The sequence below is a fragment of the Lycorma delicatula genome, chromosome 3 (assembly GCF_047948215.1).
Source record: "Lycorma delicatula isolate Av1 chromosome 3, ASM4794821v1, whole genome shotgun sequence".
In the NCBI taxonomy this organism is placed as follows: Eukaryota; Metazoa; Arthropoda; class Insecta; order Hemiptera; family Fulgoridae; genus Lycorma; species Lycorma delicatula.
The window spans coordinates 151230943-151256107 of record NC_134457.1 but is presented as its reverse complement, the minus strand read 5'-3'; the positions used below and the strand labels follow the sequence as shown (position 1 = coordinate 151256107).

The window sequence follows — 25165 nt, the reverse complement described above, 5'->3', positions numbered from 1 at the left end:
GTTTTATTTGTCTTCTCGTATTTTCTTAGGAAGAACCCACACCACATTAAAAATTATTTAATATCGGTTTGATTTATCCTCTCTTCAATAATTTACATGACTGTAAATGTTAGTTTACAGTAATGCAATGACGTATCGTAGTTAAAAATTATAGATTAGTTTTTAAATCGATTGCAGTACAATTTATTTCACTGAAGAAACTTGACTGAGTAAAAATTAGCTCTGACTCAGGTAAAGAGTTTTACAACGTTTACTTTACAAATTAAAATGTACTGTAATAAATTTAATAATTTCTAAAACTTTTTACCTTTAACTAAAGAGCCTACTGATGAAATAACTACAGTATTACGACTGTAATAAATTTCTCTACATCCTTAAATTATTGTACATTGTGCAGACTGCATTATTTTTTTAAATTAATAAAATAAAATTTATTTTTATTCCAATTAGATCGTATACTTAAAAATGACTATTTCTATTGTTTTAGAGTAATCATCTTTGAATACATTTATTTACTTATTTTACTTAAAACTAATTGCTTTTCGTTTTATTATAATTTTTCAATCTATTTTTTAAACTATCACTTTGACGATCCTATATTAATGTTATTTATTTTACCAATGACACCACAGCAAAAAAAAGTAATTTTTTTTTTAGGAAAAAGCAAGTTGCAAAAACAAGGAGAATATTAAGTTTTTTTAATTTATTTATATTAATAGGATTTACATTACATAAATTTGTGATGTTAGAGTATGAATAACCGGATAAATATTGAAAGCAGTAAAATTGCAATGTAAGTATTATAAATAATTTACATAATGTAATTTGAAACTATCATTAGTATTATACTATTTATACTTTTTCCAAATAAATTAAAAAAAAAATTTAAATATTTATTTCAAAAAAATTGATAGTTTTATTATTTAATTAAATAATACGGATAAAGGATAAGTGGAAAAATAAATAATTAAAAAATTTGGAATAATTAACTAATTTTAAAAGTTATTAGATTCACCAAATAACTAATTAAAAATTATTTTTTTAAATAAATTAGTAGAATTTAAAGTAATTGTAGAAAATAGTGTATAACTCTGAAAGTATACCTTACTATATAAGGTATATGTATTACGAAACATGAGGGAAATAGTTTGTTATGTTAAGATTATGAAATTATAAAAAAGAGCACGCGATGTACATCTTTTTTTTTAACTAGTTAAAAAACATTTTAATTAGATCACAACATATCAAATGTTTTTCTTTTTACGTTTTCAAATAATCATAAATTTCTGTTAATTTTTGTTGAAATAATAAATATTCTTATTGATTACTGGTCATAAAATCAAAAAAGAAAATGTCTTAAAATTTTAAGGATGAAAATTTATAAAAAAGGATAATGATTTTTTTTACTTGCTTTGTCATTCTGTTAATTTCAAAAAATTGTCATTACTTCATTTGAAACTCGACATTTAAATTCATTTTCAAAAGCTATCTAACAGTATTTAATTTTTAAAACAAACACAGGAATATTTTTTTTCTCCCACAGGAAAATTCGCCGAGAGGAATTGGTCCTCTGCCGATTGGGGATAGGTCATACGAGAGCTACACGGGAGTTACTCGGGAGTGCCTAATGTCAAGAGAAATGCACCGGTATGAGTACAATGCAAGTGCCGCTGGACTGTGCGTCACATCCGTGTGGGTTGCATACGTTATGCGGCCTTGCGTCGTAAATTTAAATTGCCCAGGCTTTCGTCATAACCTAGGATAAAGTTGTTTTGGACTGGGTATTTTTTATTTCTCCAATGTATTAATGTTTTACAAATTTTTTTAATAGTTTTCTAGACTAATTTTATATTTTTGTATTTAACTTTTTAGTTAAAGTTTTTTTTTTTGTTTTTAGTATTTTAGTTTGAGTTTTAACTTTGTTTTTAAATTTCTAATTTACGTTTTTATTTTTTGTTTTAATTTTATTGTTGTCTCATTAGATTTTGTATTTTCTTTTTATATTTTACATTTTTGTTTTCCGGGTGATGTCACAAAAATGTTTTTCGCCCACAAAAAAAAGCAAACAATATATATATTGGAAATACATGGATTGGAACCCAAAAATCTTTATTGTAAACGATCAAGTTACAATTCTATCTAATAAACGGATGATCAGAAACAAGTTTCATCATAATTACTTTTTAAGCAATTCTAAAAATCAAATATTTGTAGGTTTTATTTAAAATTTTGAGTAATAATAAACTCAGAAGTATGAAGAGAAGCTAAAATGTAATGTTTAGTTGAAAATTACTTTATTTTTTATATCTTACAAAAGAAAAATTGTGAAAAATTGATTCTGCATCAGTGAAATTGTTAAAACTATTTTTTTTTGTTAAATACCATTTTTTTTGTTAATTACTTACTTTTTTATTCATTTGTTTTTATATTAAATGTTTTTCTTTGTTTTGAAATTTTGTTTTATTTTTTATTTTAAAGTGGAAAAAGTTAACCTTCATTACAGGACGACCAAACTTATTATTTTAGAGTTGATTATTTGTGTAGACAGTCTCTAGCAGTTTTTTGTTATAAAACTGTATCGACTATTTCGTCTCTAGGAATCACTCATTGTAACCTAGTTTCTATTACAAGCAATTTCGAGAGTTGTCAATTTTTTTTTATTTATTACCCTCATTCACGTGTATGAATCTTTTGAAACCATTAATTTATAGAGATTATTATTAGTTTATCTGAAATAAAAATTGCGATTAGTTAAATAGCTGTTAATTTTATAGAAATAATTTTATTTTTACGTTTTATATTCATTAATGTTACACGTTTCTTTTTATATAGCCTAAATAAAAATTTGGAGATAATTGTTTCATTTAATACTAATGTTTCAGGAAATCTTTTTTCATTTACTAGTAAAATAAAATTTTTAGTTTTTATTTAAAATATTATTTTTTTACATAAATATATTGATTTTCTATCTAAGAAATAGTCTTGATAAAAAAAGTAAATAAGACTTTTCACGTTTAAATTAAAACTATGTATCGTGAATAAATGAAATCTTTGTATTCGATAAATTAAACTATATATACTTTAAATAGATATTGATACAGATATACACAAATATGATAATAGTAAACACTGGAAAATCACACTTGAGAAATAAAGCTTGATATGGTATTTTCACAAAGGGAGAATAATATTTATACTAAAAATAATAAAGTATTATAAGAATAATAATGTTTTGTTTGATATGTTGGTAATAAATTATAATATTAACTCATAAGAAATTAAAAACAAACACAATTATCCTTAAATTGGATATAATAATTTAAAATTTGAAGAAAGATATGAATGAAATAATGTAGTAAAAATATAAAAATTAATTAATAAACGAAATGTGGGTATTCGTAATCGAATATTTTTTTAGCATTGTTAATTAAGAAATATTCAATCCAAAATTCATTAATGAAAAATTTAAGAATATCTTACAGATACAATTTTTTATTACATATATTTACTCTAGATCATTGAAAATACTCCTGCATTTTGTTTAACCACGTTTTTTATTAGGATTTTTTTTATTCAATATTTTAAATATTTTTAACATAAAATTATGCTTTTTTTTAAAAATTGTTTAACAAATCATGATAAAATAAAACTAATTGATGAATCATAATTTAAATCATATTTAAAAAAAAATGTTACCCAGTATTATTAATTATGAAGAAGGTTGTAAATTCTTTATTGATTTTATAGTACAGAATTAAATAGAAAAAAAAAAAATACTAATTAAACTATTTTTGTCATTAAAATGTGAATAATGAAATCAATAAATCGGATTAAATGTATTAAAATTAGTTTTTGGGGGCTAATTTTTTTGTTGATTGTTTCTGCTTTAATTGAAAATTAAATAAATATTAATTTAATTGCAATTACCGTATTCACGTATTTTACAAAGAAATATATTTTATATTAAATTTACGCAATCAGTTTGAAGATTGTTGATAAATTTATAAATAAATATGTTTATTTTTTAAATCCTGTTCCTTTGTTGATTTTCTTCAGATTAAAAAAAAAAAAATCATTATTGGAATTTTTGACTTGATTATAATCTTATATCAAATTTCCTTTAATATTCAAAAGTATTTAGGATTAATTAATTTGAACAAATCTTGAAAAGATGTCCACTTTATTAAAATAATTTCCTGAAAAAATAAATAAATAACATTAGGATTATTGGAAATTGTAATTTAAAATACTTTCCTGTGGTGTCATCAATATTTCGTTTATACAAATAGTTAATTAGAATTCCTTGTTTTTTGTTTTTCTATGAATGAACACGTTTTAGTCCGTTACAGTTTGTTGTAATCAATGATGTACGTATTAAATTTCTCACTTTTTTTTTTACAAAACTAAAAGGTTTTCACACGAACGAGCTTTTCTTTTTATACCGAGAAGATGTCTGAGAATTCTTCGTCCACTGCCCATTCTGACTTTCTGTCTTTTTCTTTTCTTATGTAATTGATCACGGTCTCGACGTGGATTTAATTTTACTTGCGCTAATATTCCTACTAGAAGCTCATCTACGTTATGATCTAATCCGCTCGATGTTTCAATAAATTTGCAACTACAGCTGTTAGCTAATTTTCTTCCCACTATTAAAATTACAAAAGAAAAACATTTATTATTAAAAAATAAAATCAAATACATTTCATAATATAAATAAAGAGATATATTTAAATTTAAATTATTCAGAATATTTCGTTTTTTTTGTAATTCCGGAATTAAGAATTACACTTAAATCATTAATATCTAATAGTTAATATTTTACTATTTTATAATTAAAACTATTTCCTGAATATCTATTTGCATTAATTAATTAAATACCACTGTGAACTATCAGCAGGGTATATTTCTTGGTTTGCATTCCGGTCGAGTTTCACATTTTATCCTCGCTAAAAAATTTATTTTTTATCATTCTTATCATAAAATAGGATGACAAAAACTGTAATTGGTTGTAGATCTGTGGTTGCTGAAGAGAGAATAAATAGCTTATTAAAAATTATCTGTTACGCTTAGGAGGTTAAATATTCTTTCTCTACTAACGCTAGCGTTTTCAGTTGTTGGGACTGAATATTTTCAACGGTTAAGAAGTTATCACTTGTAATAAAAAAAAAATTTTTAAATGCTGTGTAGAATTGTACTACATCAAGATCACGTTTTATATTATTATCCGATAGATTAAACTATGCTTCTAGTCTTTAATTTCCCTCCTTTTTCTAGGTACGTTTTCATATTCCTACATATGATGTACAGAGTATCCTTTAAAGGTGAGACCAAACTCTACGAAGTGATTCCACTTAATATACTGAAGAAAAAAATGTCCAGTGAACATAGGTCCGAAGACGCATATTATTCTCTGTGTCGGCCATTTTGTGTTTTTTAAGAAACAAATTATTTTTCAAGAACGAAAAATAAAATTTTTTACTTTATTTTAAATTAACATTATTAATAGGAAAAAAGATAATGATGTTCGTCGTTGAAAAATTTCAAAATGGGGTCGTTTCAATCTTTCAATCTTAAATATCATAGGAATTATTACATTTATCAAATTGTGTTGTATCACAGAAATTATGAAGTTTTTTTTTGTGAACAAACGACACGACACCTTAGTCGTAAAAATCCGACGATAAACAACAGAGTTATTACAAAAAATAGGCCTCAACCGATATAGCGGCCATCTTGTTTTTTTTCTTACCGTGCCTCATTTGATAACTAAATCAAAATTTCTGATAGAAACCACGATAATAAAAAAAAAGAAGCCATATATATATATATATATATATATATATATTTATATGCATATATATATATATATATATATGTGTGTTTGTGTGAGCGTATACATGCGCGCGCACGTGTTTAAACATTAATTTAAATTACATTAGAACAAAAAAATAATAGTTTTTATTATAATTTTAAAATGCACATAAAGTGATTTAAATTATTAATTTTTAAAATAGATAAAACACCACTTCAATAATAGTTACTTAATAACAAAATTGGTAGTAATAAAAAGAATGCAATATTAAAATGTATTTTTATATTATAATAAATACTTTTAAAAATTAAAAAAAATATTCGTAACATTAATAAATAATTAAAAAAATTAGTTACCTTAAACATTTATATTTATAAAAATTATAAAACTGGATGGAAATTTTCCGGATGTTCGTTTGCAAGCGTGTGTGTTCGGTGTTTCACATCTTATATTTCCAGAACTACTGGACCGATTTTGATTAAACTTGGTCAGATTACTTCTGTATATGGGGCACTAATGCCATTAAATTTTCAACCTAAAAGGTCAAGAGGGTGAGGTTGAAGTACAAGATCACCCTCATCATCTCTAGGTTTCGCCTAATTAAAGTCTTATTTTTATTAGGCACATTTGTGAACAATTAAAACATAATATTTGCAAAAATATTTTTTCAAAATTGCTCGCCACCCCAAAAATGCTTTGAACTAGTGGCTAAGTGGGTATACTGAGTCAATACTTTTTTTCAGTTCTGTAACCACAAGAAGTGCTAAATTAAGTTGTGTGTGCAAGTCGGTGACGGGAAAGTCATACAATTATGTTGTCAGCTTTTTACACACACACACACACACACACACACACACACACACACACACAGAGAGAGAGAGAGAGAGAGAGAGAGAGAGAGAGAGAGAGAGAGAGAGAGAGAGAGAGAGAGAGAGAGAGAGAGAGAGAGAGAGAGATTGAGAGAGAGAGAGAGAGAGAGAGAGAGAGAGAGAGAGAGAGAGAGAGAGAGACATATATATATATATATATACAACATATATATGTATATATATATATACACAACATATATATGTCATATATATATATATATATATATATATATACAAATAATGTATTAAAATAATAAAAATATCATAACAAGATTTGAAGCAATCAATCAGTTCATTCAAATTATATTCAAATGGGTTAAAACAACGTGATAGTAATTTACATTAGATCGATCAAATTAAATTTTTATTATTATAAGATTGGCACAGTATAAAAATGACAAACCAAATATAATTGCATAAATATTTAATACAGCTATTTAGTCAGTCCCATCGATGGAATTATAGTTATTAATTCAATGCAAAAAAAGTATGAAGATATTAAAAAATGTTGACTGATATAGATGAAATTATATTTATCGGTATTATCAGAAAGAGAAAAGATTCAACTAATCATAGTTTATTTAAAATTAAATTTAAATATTTTTAGTTTTGGGTTTTAATTAAATAATTTTATTTTGGTACAATTGGTTTAATATTTTAATTAAATAATTACAATTTTTTTTTGAAGATGACTCTTTTGAGAGCTCTACAGTCAAAGAAAAATATAATTTTCTTTCCTTAAATAATATTTTTCGTAATATTTTCTTGGGTAATCAGCTGTTGTAACGTTAAGTTATGTTATTAAGAGCTCTTGATATATATATTTATTTATTTATTTTTTTTGATAAGCATTATTGTATCGAGTTTGAATTATTATGTAGTGCGTCGTAATCATGGGTATTTTAAGTAATAGGTTTTGTTTTTTATTTATTAAGACTTTCAGTTTAATCCGTTACTGAAGTTAATGTATAGCCTATAGCACATAATACGACGCGTAATTATGTCAGCTGTCAGCTTTTACTGTGAACAGCAGCGAGATAATAACCTCTGGTAACGGTGTACAGAATAGGAAGCTTATCTCATCGACCAGATCCCAGAAAGATGTTACGTTATAAGCTAATTAGGGATAATATTGTCAACAATCTAAGTGATATCTCCGATAGTGAGTCTGATATTGATATCGCGGATTCGCAAACGGCTTCTTTGCGTGGCAGTTGCGGTGCTGCGTGCACCGAATGCTTCCTGTACTCATTTTACTAATTATCTATCTTTACCCAATCGATTTAAAGACCTTTCGATAGAGGAAACTGATGACGAAATTTGTCTGAAGAATGCTGTTTAGCCCCCACCGATAGTTCTCTACGACATTACTCACTTATTGAAGCTATACGAGTTTACAGAAACTGCTGTAGCTAAAAGTGACTATTATGTACGGGTCATTAATTCTAAACAATTGATTTAGGTCTAGACAATTTCACTTTCCTATTTGTTTTTATTATTTTATGTTATTTTTTCGTAGTCTTATTTCATGGGATGTTGACACTTATAAAAACTTATTGACATAATCCGAGAGTACAATCTTATAGCCTCCCACATTTACAAGAAAATATGAAAAGGCATATCGGGTGGTGCTGAAAAATTTGCATTACTCGATTCCGTTTTGATGTCACTAAAGAAAAATTTGAGTCACGAGCATAAATTCCACAGTATAATTAATGCCCATCTTCGGGTTATGAAGGAATCATTGCCAAAATATTTTGTCAATTTGGAGCCCCAGGAAAACAACAAGGAGGGGTACAATTTGAAGTACGTTGCCAACTGTGAATTTAGCTTCGAGATTCCCAGGAGATCTCCTGGGGAACTCGAAAAGGCTTGTGAGGAACAGCGAAATCCATGACTATGTAGAATTTCCATACTTTCATGAGAAGGTTCAAAGATTCATTTCGAAATACAAATTAAGCCTAAATAACCATGAACCTATTGGAACAGCGAGAACATTAGACGTCTGAAACGATTCCATTTATTAGAACTGGGAGATATTGCGTGATATTTGTAATGGAACTCCCTCAAGAGTTATTGTGCTTCATCTCAATCTCGTTATTTTGTTTAGTCGACTATGTTTGGTTTTGTCATTTAATTGTTCAATTTCTTTTAATTATTTTATGTTACGTTATTCGTAGTTTTGTTTATATTTTAATTACTGTTTGTTGCTTTTCATACATGAAATGTATAAGATTACTTATATATATTCCTTTGAGACGTTTCAATGGAAACTTCTCTTCAAGTCGTGTTGCGATCCAATTTACAAATAGTTTCTGTATATGCGGAACCGATTGTAAATAAGCTTTGAGGCAAAATAAAAAAAAATATTTCTCGCCTATTCGCTCATACACTGTAATAATGTTTTTTTATAAATGGCTTCAACTAATATGGCTGTTAGCGACTGCTGCAATGAGATTGAGACTTTGAGATAAATTTTGTTTAAATTTTCCAGACTACTCGGAAGTAAATCTAGAAGCTTTGATGTTACCTCTCGTGTCATATTTTAAAATGTAATTGCAGCAAATTATAGTTAAAATGATTTGATAATTTGAATATCAAAGGTTATCTGATAGATAAGAAGAATCTTATCTTTAGTTTTAAATATCTAAAACTTTGATTACTTTTTTAGTATCTAAAACTTTGTGAGTTTTAATAAAATAATAATTTTCGCCATAACTAAAGTTTGCTGATGGCTGTTCATTTCTTGATGATTAAACTCCTACTTATTTTTTCGTATTTTTTAATAAATTTATTTTAAATTAAATCTTTAAAAATAAACAAAAGAAATAACTGAAGATAAATATTTCAAATAAATAAAAATCGTCGTTTATTTCCTTTTGGCTATGGTATATGCAATGATAAAATTTAATAGAATTCGATAGTTTGTTTTTTAATAAAAATATTTTTTAATGTATTTTATATTACGGTAATAAAAAATTATATACTGAGATATATGTATATATATATATATATATATATATATATATACATCAGTATATATTATAATGATATTTTTATAGTGTGCTTGTTTAATGAAATATGAATAAGCTAGTTATTTTTCTTACATTTGTTTTATATTTTTCCATCATTTACAGTGAGTAATTAAAAAAAGCGAAATTTAAATATAACTTAAGTTAATATTCAGTTTCTCAAATAATATTTTTTTCGGTAATATTCTGTTCAAAACTCTAAAAAGAAGTTGTATTTTACGAGTAATTTAATACCTGTTAAAGGAATTTCCCTTTTTCTTTCAAGATCTGCCTTATTTCCCACTAAAATTACTCCTCTTGTAGCCATATAATCTCCTTTCCATAAAAATAATAACATATCTTCAGCTACTTTAAAACTTTTACGATCAACTACCGAATAGACAACTACAAATACATCCGGATTATAAGTAGCACAAAAACTCTCGACCTGAAAAAAAGAATAAGTTTTGTTATTTTTATATCTAACATTAACGTACGCAAATAAATGAAATATAATTAATTACTTTAAAAATACTTTATTGAACTATTAAATAATTAAAATTATATTATATACATCACTTCTCTTTAAATCTTAATAGTATGGTGTCTAATACTCCTACAATAAAAAAATAATTTTTTAAGTCTTTTTTTTTTCAGGTGTACAATTTCAAGTGTATAATTAAACAATGTAATTGAATTATAATTAATCGTTTCTAGTGATAATCCTATGTGTATTATTTATTTTCATCTATTACATCAAAATTAAATAACTGATGGGAATAAATGTTACAAATTAAAAAAAAAACTATGTTTAATTTCAAAATTTTAAATTCTAGAGGATATAATAAATAAAATAAAGTTGATTATAATTACAAGCCAGTTTGTGTAATTTTAATCCACTGTTTCGTAAAAACAAAAAGAAAAAATATTTTTCTTTTATTTATATGAATTCTATAAGAATGGAAAGAGCACTTCTGGGTATGCTTCGCTATCATTATCAGTTTTTTTCTGTGAAAATTATCTTAAAGAATTAAATATTTTGTTCAAATTAAAACTTAAAAACTCCTCTGGTTGGAATGAGATATAATCTCATAATCTTAAAATTATGCAGAGATAATTTGCTTAAATTTTAGTATATTCATTTACCTAATATTTAAAAATTGGGTAGTTTTCAAATAAAGGAATTCAGCAAAATTTATATGAATTCCAAATAAATAATTAAAATAATATATACAATTTCATTTTATTACTCAAGACTATTTTTTTTAAACATTTAAAAAAAAATTCTCCCTAAATTATTACCTTCCACAAAAATATAAAAAGCTAGCTTATATTTATTATATATTTTTAAAAAGAATTTTTTTGGTCCTCCTATGCGTAGTAGCAGTGCAAGTGGCCCCAAAAAATATACTTTAGAGGCAATATTGTGGGTGGGAGAACCGGACAAGTTTTAAAATGATCGATTTTTTGAGTTTTTTAAAACAATTTTAGTTTGTTTAAGCTGTTAATAATAATAATATTATTATAATAGAATTTCTTCATAACTCACCCCCTCCAAAAATGAAATCTTTGGTAACTTTTTATTGGTTATATATTTTTTAATGTATTTTTTTTTAGTTTCTTCTGTTTAACATAGTAAACGTAGAAAAATAAATAAAACTTTCTATGGTGGTGATTTTGGGAGTGGAAGAGAAGAAAAACAAAAAACGTAAAATAATATCTATTTTTTGAGTTTTTTAAAACTTTTTTCATGTATCATTATTTTTTCAACATATAAGAAAAAATAAACAATGCCAGGATAGTATAATAATCTTGGTGTCAATTTTTTATTTATTTTTATAATAGCCTATTCAAATAAATTGGTAAAAATTAAAACATAAAAAAAGTAATAACTTAATATAATGAAGGTCATATTTGCTTAATAAAGTATTTAATTAGTTAATTTATTTTACAAAAAGCTCTTTGTCTGGTACTGATTATAATAAAGGAAGGAATGGTATGATAAGTCAATAATTTAAACCATATTACTCATATAAATCTCTATAACTCTCATTTGTATCTGTCACACACACACACGCCCGCGCGAACGCACACAAAACAGAATACATTTTAGAACGGATTAATACTGTTTGATCTTTTATAAAAAAAAATTTTCCCCATATACTGTAGGTCGGATTTTGTAGTACATTGTTCATAAAGGGATGATTATATCTGTCAATATCTGATTATACTAAATTTAAAGAAAACGAAAAAATAGTGGTGATTGTTTTTTTTTATGGTGAATGGAGTTATAAAATTACTATAATTTGTTGAAAAATTGTACAAAAATTTTCTAATAACCGGTTAATATGTGTGTTAAGGGATCGATTTTTATATCCATCGATTTGTGTATTGTTTTTATTATACAATTTGTCTAGCACAAAAAAATTACAGGGTGTCCAATCCAGTTTAAGAAATTAGCATTCAAGTGATTTCTAGCTACAAAAGAAAAATGTGGCGTTGCACCATCGTGCTGAAATATAATTTACAATTTAGTTTGTAAAAATACATCCTTCAAAAGCGCCGGAAAATATTTTTTTAAAGAAATGAACGTATTCATCTCCCGTAAGGTTTTCACTGTAAACAAATGGTCTCAGAATGTTTTCATAAATAATGTTACATCAAACATTAATGTAAAATGTATGTCAGAAACTAGTTTCCACAGTACCATGTGGTTTGTCTTCGCTTCATAAATGACTTTTCAGAATTGAAAGACTCCATTTCTCGTAAAAGTGGCTTATCAGTAAATAAAATTGAATTTATCTCAGCGTTTTCTAAAATCAGGGACAGAAGTTTTACTACTGTAGGTAATCTATTGGTCGTAAATTATGAATCTTTTGCAGGCGGAAAAGATAAAGATTTTCTTTCCGTTGAATTCGCCACACTTTGTTTTTTGACAAACCAGTATGACATGATATTCCCCTTTATTCAGTTCCTGGGCTACGCTGAATATGCTGAATCAGACGATGTTCTTCATTAACACGATGATTTATTTCTTCAACAGAAAACTAACACGTTGGAAATCACTCTTTCGTTCGTAAATGCTGATACACCGGAGAAAACGTTTTCGTATTTGCAATCCACCTTCTAGGAAATCTCTCCTGGTATTCACGTCGAACAGCTTTTGCAATTCTGTTATAAAATCCATAAACAAAAACCATATCGGTATATTCCTCGTTAGAAGATTGAAACAGAATTTTAACACTTCGATGTGATAACACTACACTTACTTTATCTGTATGATAATTTATGACAAGAATCAAACGGCACAATTTTCATTACCGATCACTTGTTAGTATTGCTAAACTAAACGATAAATTAAAAAAAGAAAAAAATGTCTAAAGTAACATATATTTCAATTTAGTTTTTTGTAATTATTTCGTTTTACCTGTGTAAAATTGAATATACACAGACAAAATATTGTTTTATAAACTTTGTTTTCGTTTAAATTATTCTTAGTAATTAGTGTTTTTGTTTTTAAAAATAATGTTTATTATTTTTACAAAAAGAATAATATAAGTTTCTGTTTAATTTTCGTCTGTTTTGCGTCCATTTAAAAAAAAAAAATTATTTAATTTTTATTGTATTTAGGTTAATTTTCACAAAATTAAATTTTCTACAAGTTTTTTTGTCTAAATATTCTGCATTTATTAGTTATTTACAAAAGGCTATCGTACTACATACCTAAAAAATAATTTGTTTTTCGACACCGAATTTTGTTTTTTATGTCGGGTATCATAAAAACTACAGGAGTTATAGTTCTGGAACCTGTTTTATCCGACTTTCCAGTTTAATTTACATAAGAAACTGTTAACTTTATTCCTTAATTTTGGTCCCAGAAATTACAGTAGGCTTCTTTTTATTAGAATAGTTGAAATCCGGGCTTAATCTTTTGCTAGTCGTAAGTCAAAAACAGTGTTTCCAGATCTATGTTTATATGAACTTTTTTCATATAAACATATTATTTTCACGAGTAGAACATGACCTGAATGTTTTTCCGTTTCTTCGTGGAGCACTCTGAATATAGGTATTTCGTACGAATAACAAACGTCTTTTTTTTTTTGCTGCTAAAGTTATTTATATTTACTGGCAAATAAATATGCCAGTAAATATTTATACCGGCATATTTATTTATGCCGGTATAAATAAATACGCCAGTATTAATTTATACGGGGTAAACTAATTAGGACTAATTTATATGGTGTAAAGCCGGAACTAATTGAGACTAAATATTCCAATTAGTTCGGGCTAATTGGGAGATTTTTACGGTTTCAATTAGCCGGAACCGTAATTAAATTTTATTACAATAAACAAATAGCATGCGAAGAGACGTCTGTTTTGAATCTCTTAAGAATTACAAGAGGGTAATATGTAAGCGTTAGTATATACATATCTTATGCGGCACAGGTAAATATATAATAAAGATAAACAAGTATATACACTGATCGATCCAAAATCGTTGATCAAGTCCAAAACATAACAAGAAAACTCTAAGAAGTATACCTCACAATTACACAAAGAATCGCAAAAAACACAAACGGTGATAAGTGGCAAAAACAACAAATAAAAGATAAAATAAAACTAAATGGCGAAAACAAAACAAAATATTTTACCGAAACAACATTTTTCCCGGTGTAGCCGATTCGCCTAAATCTCGAAGAACCTTAAAAATTCTAGACGTGCACCCGCTTTAGGTGCCGAAAGACGTCACTATCATCCAGGAGGTTACTGGGTACCAGCTCACATGACTGTCCATCCTTATTTTATGAAAGGTCAAAGGAATAATTTTTTAGAAATTTATTTACAATAAATAGATAACATCGTAACTGTGGTTAGAAAGGTTTGTTTTAAAAAAAATATTGTACCGAGTTGTGCTTTAAGCGGAAAAAAATAACTTATTTTTTGAAATTTTAAACGAATGATTTATTTTTCGATTTTATCGATTGAGGGCCACGTGAAGAAACTTTTTGGATTCGTTTCTTTTTTTTGGGCGTTTTCTTTCCTGGTTTTTTAATTTTTTTTTCATTTTTCAATTTGTATTTGCTTCCTTTCTTCTGACCAGACGTTTTATTATTCGATGGAATTGCACAAAAAAATAATGGATTATTTCAGTTACGATAAAATAAAAAAATATTTTTATTTTAGGAAGTAACATTGCTTTTGTCTTCAACGGTAAATCGTAAAAAAATATTTATTAAAGAATAGAGAAAGATAAGGTTTATCTATATTAAAACGTTTTTTTTATAACAGGAATATTTGAAGAGCTAGGAAAGAGAAACTAGCAGATATAATCGTTTGCAAACCAGTAATCCAAATATAGTTAAAATATACCGGATGGCTGAGAAGTAAATTACACCATCCTCTAACCTTTTTTTATAAATGAGATAACTACTTCAGTGTATGTATATTTCACTACTTTCGATTTTTGTCGGCGGGGGCGGAGGAAACTCAAAAATTTAAATTGGGAGCAATGGTCATTAGATATATAATTTTAAATAACAAATTAGATAAGAAAAAAATTATGTAATTAATACAAAATTCTAATCGTCCAATCCAAAATGGCGGCCAACAATGTGTTAGAATTATGGTTGTATGCTCACCTTTAATTTTTTTGTTATTTGAGGTATCCCGATTCTTTCTTTGGAAATTTTCTCCCATAAGAGATGCTAACTCAGTTACTCCCAATTAACAGTAATTGATCTTCAAGTTGAGCGGAGGGAGGGGCTGCTTAAAAATGTTAAATGAGACTACGGTCAAGTGATACTAAATTTCTTGGCGAGGCAAACAAAAGGTACTAAAAATATTTGATGTGGACACCACATGATTTCCTTGTACGCCTATTAAATCACACGTACATATTTAAAAAAAAATGATAAGTACATAAGTTTTTATTTCATTAATAACTTCTGATATTTTTTCATTGTTGTTATTGAACTATTATTACCGTAATTTTTTTTTTTTTACAATGAGCGGTTAATAATTATTAATAATTCAATATATTTGAATTAAAAAAAGAAGTTAAAAAAAAGAAAACAGAGATGAAGTCGGATTCGAATTGATGTGCCTTTTCCTTGCAAGATCCAAATATTTCATTAAAATTTTCTTTGTCTATAACTGTAGAACTAATGAAAATAAGTACAGATAAAGATATATTGTTGAAAAGCTCTCCGTAAGGGCTTATTACTGCAGTTAAGAATAAGTCCAAAATCCAATTTTTTTATATTTTGGGCTTTTTTAGACCTTTTTGGTCTATTCGATTGCAATTAAAAGGGGAGGTGCATAAATAGATGTTACAACACTCCTACATCCAAAATTTCAAAATTATACGTCTAATTGTTTTTAAGTTATGCGAGATACATACGTACATACGTACGAACGTCACGCCGAAACTGGTCAGGATGGATTCAGGGATGGTCAAAATGGATATCTCCGCTGAAATCTGAAAACCGAAATTTTTCGCGATCACAATACTTCCTTTACTTCGTATAAATAAATAAAAAATAAAATTCTGATTATTTTAATCAAAATGGTGAACAAAAATATAATTTACATTAATTTAAGATTGACAAAAATTAATTAAAAAAATTTCTTAAATACTTCTTTTAATTAAACTTGAATTTAAAAATAACTAAATATTTTTTGAATTTAAAAATAACTAAAAATTTACTAATTTTTTTACTTTAAATTTTATTCCATAGACATTTATAAGAAAGTATTTTAAAAAACTATTTTCTATAAATAATAAAAACTATAAGGTTATCGTCATGTTCTATGGCGTATGTTATAAGCTTATAACCAATGATTCGATTATTATTGGTAGATTCCAATTGTGGATAATCCTCAAGGGAGTAGAATAAACTAATCAACATCCTGTACAGAGGGATAGAGAAAGGGTATCTGACGGTATTATGAGATGTCATCAGCTTGGTTACAATTAATGAAACCGTATAATAGAAATAATTAACAATGTGGTATGAGATTTGGAATGCGTCCGACTGAAAAGAATTGACAGTTACTTGCAAATCCTAATATTTTTTTTTTATTTCATTGATGTTTTTTTAATGAATAAAATTCTTATTTTCATTTCAATATTGATATTCTACTGTTGCATTTCATTTTATCAAAGCTTACGTTGGCGAAGATTTTGCGATTTATTCCGACCCGTCTAAAATAAATCCGACGTAAGCTTGTGTAACATTTTGCGCAAAATTTTCAATCAACAGTCATGTTTTGCCTCTCAGTAATTTAAATCTACAGGTTTTAAATGTTATACCGGTTAAATTAATACATAATTTACAATACATTATTACTATTTGAGTTTAATCTTTATAATGCAGTCAGAATTTATTATCTTCATGAAAATGTTTACCAAATATAATTTTTCATATTTTAATATGATTTTTAACGAGGTTATTTTTAAAAATATTTATGATATATTTTACGTGAAATAAACATACAAAATAATCTTATATTTGATCTTAAAAAATATTTATTTAATGCTAGCAGACCTTCCGGCAATGCTTTGCTGTTGCTAGATTTCAGTAGGCTATATAAATAGATTAAATGAATACAATTGAAAGTTTGATAAAACATTAATAAAATGAACATTTAGGAACTTCATAAAATTTAACCTTTCCCTTTTTCCCTTTTACCCTTTCCCTTTCTAAAGAAAAAGCGAAAAAGGGAAAATGCATACACATGTACGCATATGTTACATATCTTACACCGTATACTCAGGCATATAATAGATATAAGCAGCTAAATACACTGCTGAGTCCAAAGAACATTGATCAAGTCCATAGCATAAAACACTAAGTTGTATATCTCACAGTTACATAAAAAACGGACAAAACAAAGAAATATCTGAAAGAGAAAAAAGAAAACAGATTAAAAATAAATAATTAAAAAAGAAAAAAAAGATGAAAACAAAACTAAACGGCGAAACAAATAAAATATTTTGACGAAGCATAATGTCCCAGTGTAATGGATTCAACTAAATTTCGAAGAACTTTACAGATCCAATACATGCAGCCTCTTTTAGCGTCGAACATCCTCGCAATTATCCAAGAGATTAACTGCAAGTCAGCTCACATGACTGTTCAGTCATGTTTTATATTTGGTACTGAATCGTTTTATCCGCTCTCGAACGTTCAGCATTCCCAGTTAACCATTATCTCAGTTTTTTCTTATAAACTACGACGCCTCTGTGATAGTTCTCAATAACTTATTCTGAAATCGTTGAACGATGTCAATGTCACTTTCGCTTGTAATACCCCCTAGCGTGATTCCTACGTAGAAATAGGTTTCAGAATTGTATAAAATTATTTGTTCGAATGATAATTTCCATCCCCTGCCTAGCTGTAGTTAAGATAGGTAATCTTTGTACATAATGTAAAACTTATTAATGATCATTACTCTATCTTTTTAAACAAGTGCTAATTTCAACAGAAATTATAAAATTTAATCTGTTTATTGTTATGACATTTATTATGATTTGAAGACAATTAGTTTTGTAAGTTTGCTCGACAAAATCCAGCTTTCAGCTGAGAAATATTAATATCACAATAACAAAACTAATTAATAAACTTATAATTCTATGTAATGGAAAATATAAATAAAATAATTTTTCATTTTCTATTTCGATATAACCGTCTGACCAACGTAATTTTTGACACTTCCTTGTAACAAAACAAAAGGTGTCTGTTATTTTCCTATAATGATTTTAACATAAAACATACAAATGTCTTGAGACAGTAATAACCGAAGACTGGAGGAGTAAAGAAAAAAAAATTAAGACGAGAATTTCAACGGCAAAGGAAGCCTTTTTTTTAGAAAGAAAAATTGCTTTCTGCAGCAATACAGATCTGATTTTGAGGAAGGAATTTGTAAAATGCTTGTTTGCAATATACATTTGTACAGTAATGAAACTAGAACGCTGGGGATAAAGGGAAAAGATCGAGGTTTTTGAGATGCGGGTCTGGAGGAGGATGGAGAAGATAAAAATGGGTATATAGAGTAAGTAACGTAGAATTATTAAGAAGAATAAATGAAGATATTAATCGACTATCAGAAGGAGAAAAGAAAACTGGATCGGGTATGTAATTAAAAGAAAAGAAATAATAAACAGCTTTCTGTATTATTGAAGGTGAAAAAAGAAGAAAAATGAAGAGGCTGTAATTAATAAATGACGTTAAGGATAGTGAAGATTATGATGAGGTGAAAAGAAAAGCACGGGACAGAAACAGATAAAGATAACAGTTGTGCCAGGAATCTGTCAACAGGCAGAAAAGAATAATGAATAGGATTAAAGAAGAAAGAGTATTTATGCGGAAAATACAGAGTGATTCAAAGAAACGGGAAATTTTGAAAGTTGTATTGGAAGCCGTGGGCGATTGGTACCACTTGATAAGTGGCGCCAGCCTCTCTAAAACCTGACATTTAGTTGTCATGAATCCTTGGAGTGGTGCGCAACGTGCATTTGCTATCAAAGCGTTTTACAAAAACAATGACAGTTTGGAGGGAACGCGTAGAGAATTTCGCCGTCATTTTAATCTGGGACGGCACGACCGTGTTCCATCAGCACATGCAATTAAAACATGGATATCTAATTTTGAGGAAACAGGTTCGGCAATGAAAAATAAATCTCCAGGCCGTGAGCGAACCGTCTGTACACCACAGAATATTCAAGCTTTACAAGATGCTGTCACACGAAGTCCACGAAATCGGTCAATCCGTCGTCTCTCAGCATCTTTACAATTGCATAGTTCAAGTGTTCGAAGAATGTTAGTGAAGGACTTGCAATACCATCCGTACAAGTTGCAGAACGTCCAGGAACTGAAACTGAACGATACAGTTGTGCGAGCACAATTCTGTAATGTAATGCTTCAGGAGATAAATGATAACGAAGAGTTTGTTCACGAACTGTGGATGTCAGACGAAGCGCATTTCCACCTCAGTGGATTTGTTAACAAGCGAAATTTCAGATGCTGGGCACAAGAAAATCCTACGCAGCTACACCAGAGTCCGTTGCACAGCCAGTGACCATGTGGTGTGCTATGTCATCTTACGGTGTTATAGGCCCTTATTTTTTTGAGGATGACAACGGTCTTGCGATTACAGTGACATCGGCTCGTTACGTAGCCGTGTTTGAAACCTTTGTTGTGGAACAACAAAAGAGATTTCCACCGATTCGTAACACAGCGTGGTTTCAAAAAGACGGAGCAACGTCACATACTGCACGAATATCGATGGCAGCTGTACGCCGATTGTTTGGACAACGTGTCATTTCACGAAATGGTGACATTAGATGGCCTCCCAGATCTCCTGATCTCTCAGCTTGCGATTACTTTTTGTGGGGTCACCTTAAAAGCAAAGTGTTACCCAGTAGACCTGCTACATTGGAAGAACTGAAGGAAAAGATCTGAGAAGTAATTGCGGAAATTCCAGTTGAGATGTTACGTCAAACCGTGAAAATTTAACGAAGAGACTTCGTGAGTGTTTACGTAGAAAAGGAGGTCACCTGAAAGATGTCATCTTTAAAAAATAAACTAAAATGTATTTATCCTAAAATCGCAACATTTGTACAATTACAAGAAATAAAAATCATTTTCTAAAAAAAATTTTTCATTAACGTTTTTTAATTTTTTAAATTTCTCGTTTCTTTGAATATGTAAAAGAAAAGGTAACCAAGTAGGACATGTGGATAGAGGTAGTGAAATCTTAATAACTGCATTAGAAATGTTAGTAGAAAAGAAAGGAAACGAGGAAGTAGAAGGATAAGTTAATAGATGAAATGAAGATTGAAAAATACAAGCAGAGAAGGAGAAGGCTTGAGACAGAAATTGATGGAAATAGTGATAGTGTCAGGGATCTTTCGTTAGGCGGAACATCAGATGATGATGATGACTATTTTATTACTCGGTTCTACTTATATTGTTTACGTTTCCTAATACAAAAATATAAAAAAAAAATATTTTATTGCATAAAATTCCAGAGAAAAAGGAAATTTTTTTTTAAAATTACAATAATTATTTATTAAATAGTGTATATTGTTTTTAAAAATATATCATAAAAATTTAAAATAATTAATTTTTAATGGGTCTTTTAAAAATGGTTTAAATGGGTGTTTAGTGTTTTAGTATGAGTAGGTTTAATTTGTAAATTTATCTTTTCTTCAGTACCCAAAAGCTTCTACTAAAATAAAACAAAATTAGTCTTTCATTTCTTTAACGTATTTCATGTTAAATTTTATGGCAAAGATACTGGTATATAGGCAATTTGTATATATATATTTATTTAATTTTATTATAAATTATTATATAATACATCATAGTGATAGGTAAAAGTACTACTAGCATAGCCTGCAGGATTAAATGATTGGATTCCACCATTAATTAAACTCCACGCTTGTTTCAGTGTTATATGAAAACACTATTTCTTATATTCAGCAGAAAAAAGTCATAGACTGTTTAAATCACTCTTTTATTCATAATTATAATCTTTCTTGATAAAATCCATTAAAAAGTCCTTCGTTACAAAAGATTTCAGAACTTTTACTGTAATCTAAACTACCCTCTTAATTTTTATTACAGTCTACTTTAATCAATGCTGCACAACTCCTTAAAATGCTTTTGGCATTTCTTCCAGTCTTTTATACGATAATTAAACTATTTTTCAAAGCTTATAATCAATTTAGTTACCTTATTAATGAGAATAAAACTTTATTTGTCAAATTATAAAAGAAAAAATTGTTTCTTATTACAAGGTTATACTGTATAAAATATCTTTTGCGCATATTTTTTAACTTGGTCTTTAACATAAAGGTTTCTTTATTTTATTATCTGGAACTAATGATTCAATCATAAACTTTCCATATTTAATTCAATTTTATTCATAAAAAATTGAAACGATCGAATATTGAAATGGTAAACAGCGTCTTTTTTTTTTTTTTTTCTTCAACATCTTGGGGCCGGGGACCTACTCCACCGGAGACTCAGAGGTAGTTATTCACATCTGGACATCTTCCGCCAACTTGGTTCAGATGATCTTAACTAGCCTCGTAGACACAGTGTACCACAATTGTTCGGTCTGTAGCATGGTCCCAATGATGTTCTCGAGGTAAGCTCACTGAATTTCTCTTGCGTGCTTCCCTGTACTGCTGGAACCAATCGCACAGGAACACCATGTGCTCCGCGATGTCATCCTCCCCGTCATAATCGCAATCCGCAATTCTCCAAGTATGCCTTGAAACATCCGTGACCCGTAAGGAACTGTGTCAGCTCGTACCCTTCGGCACAGTCTTCTATGGAGGTCCGTAGGTCCATCTGCCTTTCGTTGACTGATCTCATTCCTCCTGCTAGCTGCGGACAAGCTATGCCTCCACATCCGCCTTACCCGCTCCTTTGTACATCTCCTTCCTCTTCCAGGGGCGCAAATTCGACCAATACGCCGGCGGCATCGCCTGAGATGATCCTGTACCCGCAGCGTAAGAAGAAAGAGCTCTGTGCATCCGGCTAAGAATAGCATGGGCTTTCCCCATCCTTTTTATTATTTACTTTTCCTCCTGAATAATTCTGTATATTAACAAAAGCAATCTTACAAATTTGTTCTTTTATACATGTTATTTTGTTTATTAATTTTTTTTATTAAATTTCACTTTATGCTATCAATGTAAGATTTTACGTTGCTATTCAAGTCCTTTTATTAGTAATCATTACTACTTCATTTTATATGGAATATAAATATAAATTATAATACTATTTAAACTAACAATACTGATTATCTGTATTTTTAACCCTCAATTCAAAAAATACACATGATGGCATTGTAGAAAGTTAAAATTCAATACGTATATATATATTTATACTTATTTATTTTTCATTATTTATTTATATATATATATTAAGAATTTATTTATTTGTAAGTGTAGTACGGAGTAAGATGAAAAACTTTTTGAGTTTTTATTTAGGATGATTTAAGATTTTTTTTTTATAAAATCTATTATTATTATTATTATTATTATTATTATTAGAATTTAGGTCTGTGATGAAGATTTTAATGATTTAACTTTTACGTTTAATTAACGTTCATACCGGAATCATTTTTTAATCCAGAAAACTCATGATTTTTTAATCCAGAGTTCTCATGAGAAATTATATTTATTAAAAAAGAAATACCACTCACTAACACACAATATATCTCCCAATTTACCACGAGCAATTTATATAATGCATGATGATTTCAGGGGAAAAGGGGTGTGACGAAATATCACATTTATCATGAAGGGTGACGGAGGGGAATCAGGAAGTATATTACATGATGAATGTAATAATCTTTCTAGGATACACTTGTATTTTACTTTATTCGCGGATTAATTTTACATGAAATTTTGTTCATATAAATCGATAAAGAAAAATTAATAAATATAACGATATATATTTTTTGTGAATGAAAAATACTGTTGTTAATACAGATAATACATCAGTAAACTTCAATTCAAAAAAAGAAATAATTACCATAAAAAATGCTGATGTATTTATTTTTTTATTTTAAGGAAACAATGATTAATTTATTTGGATATATTTTTTACTTCTTATAAATTTATAAACTTATAATTTATAATTTATAAACCAGATTACTATATATGGGGGAAAGCGAAAGAAAGAGTATATCACAACTAGCAGATCACGCACAATTAAAAACCACAATAACTGTATACGTACGAGTCATTCCAGCACATCAGCTGGTTAAAGTGTTTGAAAACACTACACATGTTAAAATTTGCAGTCTTTAACATGTGCAGTTGTATTGATGGTGGAGGTAGTTATTTTCAACACCTTTTTTAAATTATTCCTGTTAAATAGAATGCAATAATCAAGAAAGATTCGTCATTACGATTCCATAAGTCTAGTGCAAAACAACTTTTCGAACGCTTTGTATAAACTATTGCAACAAAGAAATAAATAAAAACAAAAATAAACAAAAACAAGTACATCGTGTTAACATAAATAATATATAACGAGAGAAAATATATATATTTTTTTAAATTCCATACATTGTAGGCTTTAAAATAAAAACAATAGCAAAACCAATCATTTAATAGAAATCACGATGAACAAAGGCAGATTCTTCTGTAACAAATAAACTGCTCCGATGATTAAATATTCTACTTTGACCATACGGGACGCAGATTTAAATCCTTCAGTATAGAAAACATCCTTAGTATTTGACACATACATGAATAGGACTACATCTGAACAACCTTATACATTTTGAAATACAAATAATAGCATATATCAACGATTCACTTAATAAATAATTCCAATTAACACGCTTTTCCACTACATTGTAATAGCTAAATGTTAAAAAATAAACCGAGTTATTGTGATCACCTCAAATCATTTCTTCCTAATGTAAATGATAAAAATAATAATAAAATACACAGCATCTCTCTTTCTTTTTTTCTTTTTAGCCTCCGGAACCTCCGTAAGGTATTACTTCAGAGGATGAATGAGGATGATATGTAAGAATATGTAGAGCATGAATGGAGTGTAGTTTTGCACATTCTCAGGTCGACCATTGCTGAGGTGTGTGGTTAATTGAAAACCCAGCCACTAACGAACACCGGTATCGACGATCTAGTATTGAAATCCGTATAAAAGTAACTGCCTTTACTAGGATTTGAACTTTGAACAAAAATTCATACCACCTACTATCAACTGATTACACGAAATTAAATTTATTTTCTTTTTACACATCCCATTGTACAACATAACATTTTTTTATATAAAACAGCAGGAAATTTACGAATGAAACAATTAGTGAAGCTTTTAAATCTGAATAATTGATTGAGGGCTTTATTAAGTAATTTTGGTTGTTTTACATAATGTGTATATAATTTCCCAGCTAAACGTTAAAAAATAAACTTTAACACTAAATAATTTTTCACCACATGTAATCAATATCTGATATATTTCAGCGGTTATAATTTTTTAAATTAACAAAAATTAATTCTTTTCCCAGTTTGCATTTACATGATTATATTCAACATTCATTCTCCTCATGAATGTTGAATATAATCATAAAATTACAAATAAATTACTACATTATTACTCACATAATCACTACAAACTCTTTTAAATTTTACTATACTAACTTCCATCCTTTACTTTTCTTGGCGTACCACTGAATAATTTAAACCCATTTTTGTGTTGCTATTTTTTTCGTTCTTTCAATCCTCAAATCGGTTTTATTCCTTAAATAATGACTGCTAACATTTTCAATAGATGTGATATCTTTCAATAAGTACAGAGGAATCTCTCTTTTTTTTATTTGTAAAAATTATCTTTAAGCTGAAGAACGATATCCTTAGTTTAATATTCATCCAATGTAATGTTTTCAACATTAAATTAAAACTACCCGTATCCTCAGTTTTG

The 25165-nt window shown here is 27.9% G+C and overlaps 1 protein-coding gene across 1 annotated transcript in view; it reads right to left on the bottom strand.

Annotated features, from left to right (window-relative positions):
- Positions 1–4272: 4272 nt before the first annotated feature.
- The window catches only part of LOC142320999 (uncharacterized), a 352855-nt gene continuing 331962 nt past the window's right edge, over positions 4273–25165 (bottom strand). The window contains exons 5-6 of the mRNA XM_075358993.1: positions 9948–10140; positions 4273–4646 (exon numbers count right to left, since the gene is read on the bottom strand). Coding sequence (XP_075215108.1) covers positions 4396–4646; positions 9948–10140 — 444 coding nt within the window. The 3' untranslated portion in view covers positions 4273–4395. The remainder of the gene's footprint in view (positions 4647–9947; positions 10141–25165) is intronic.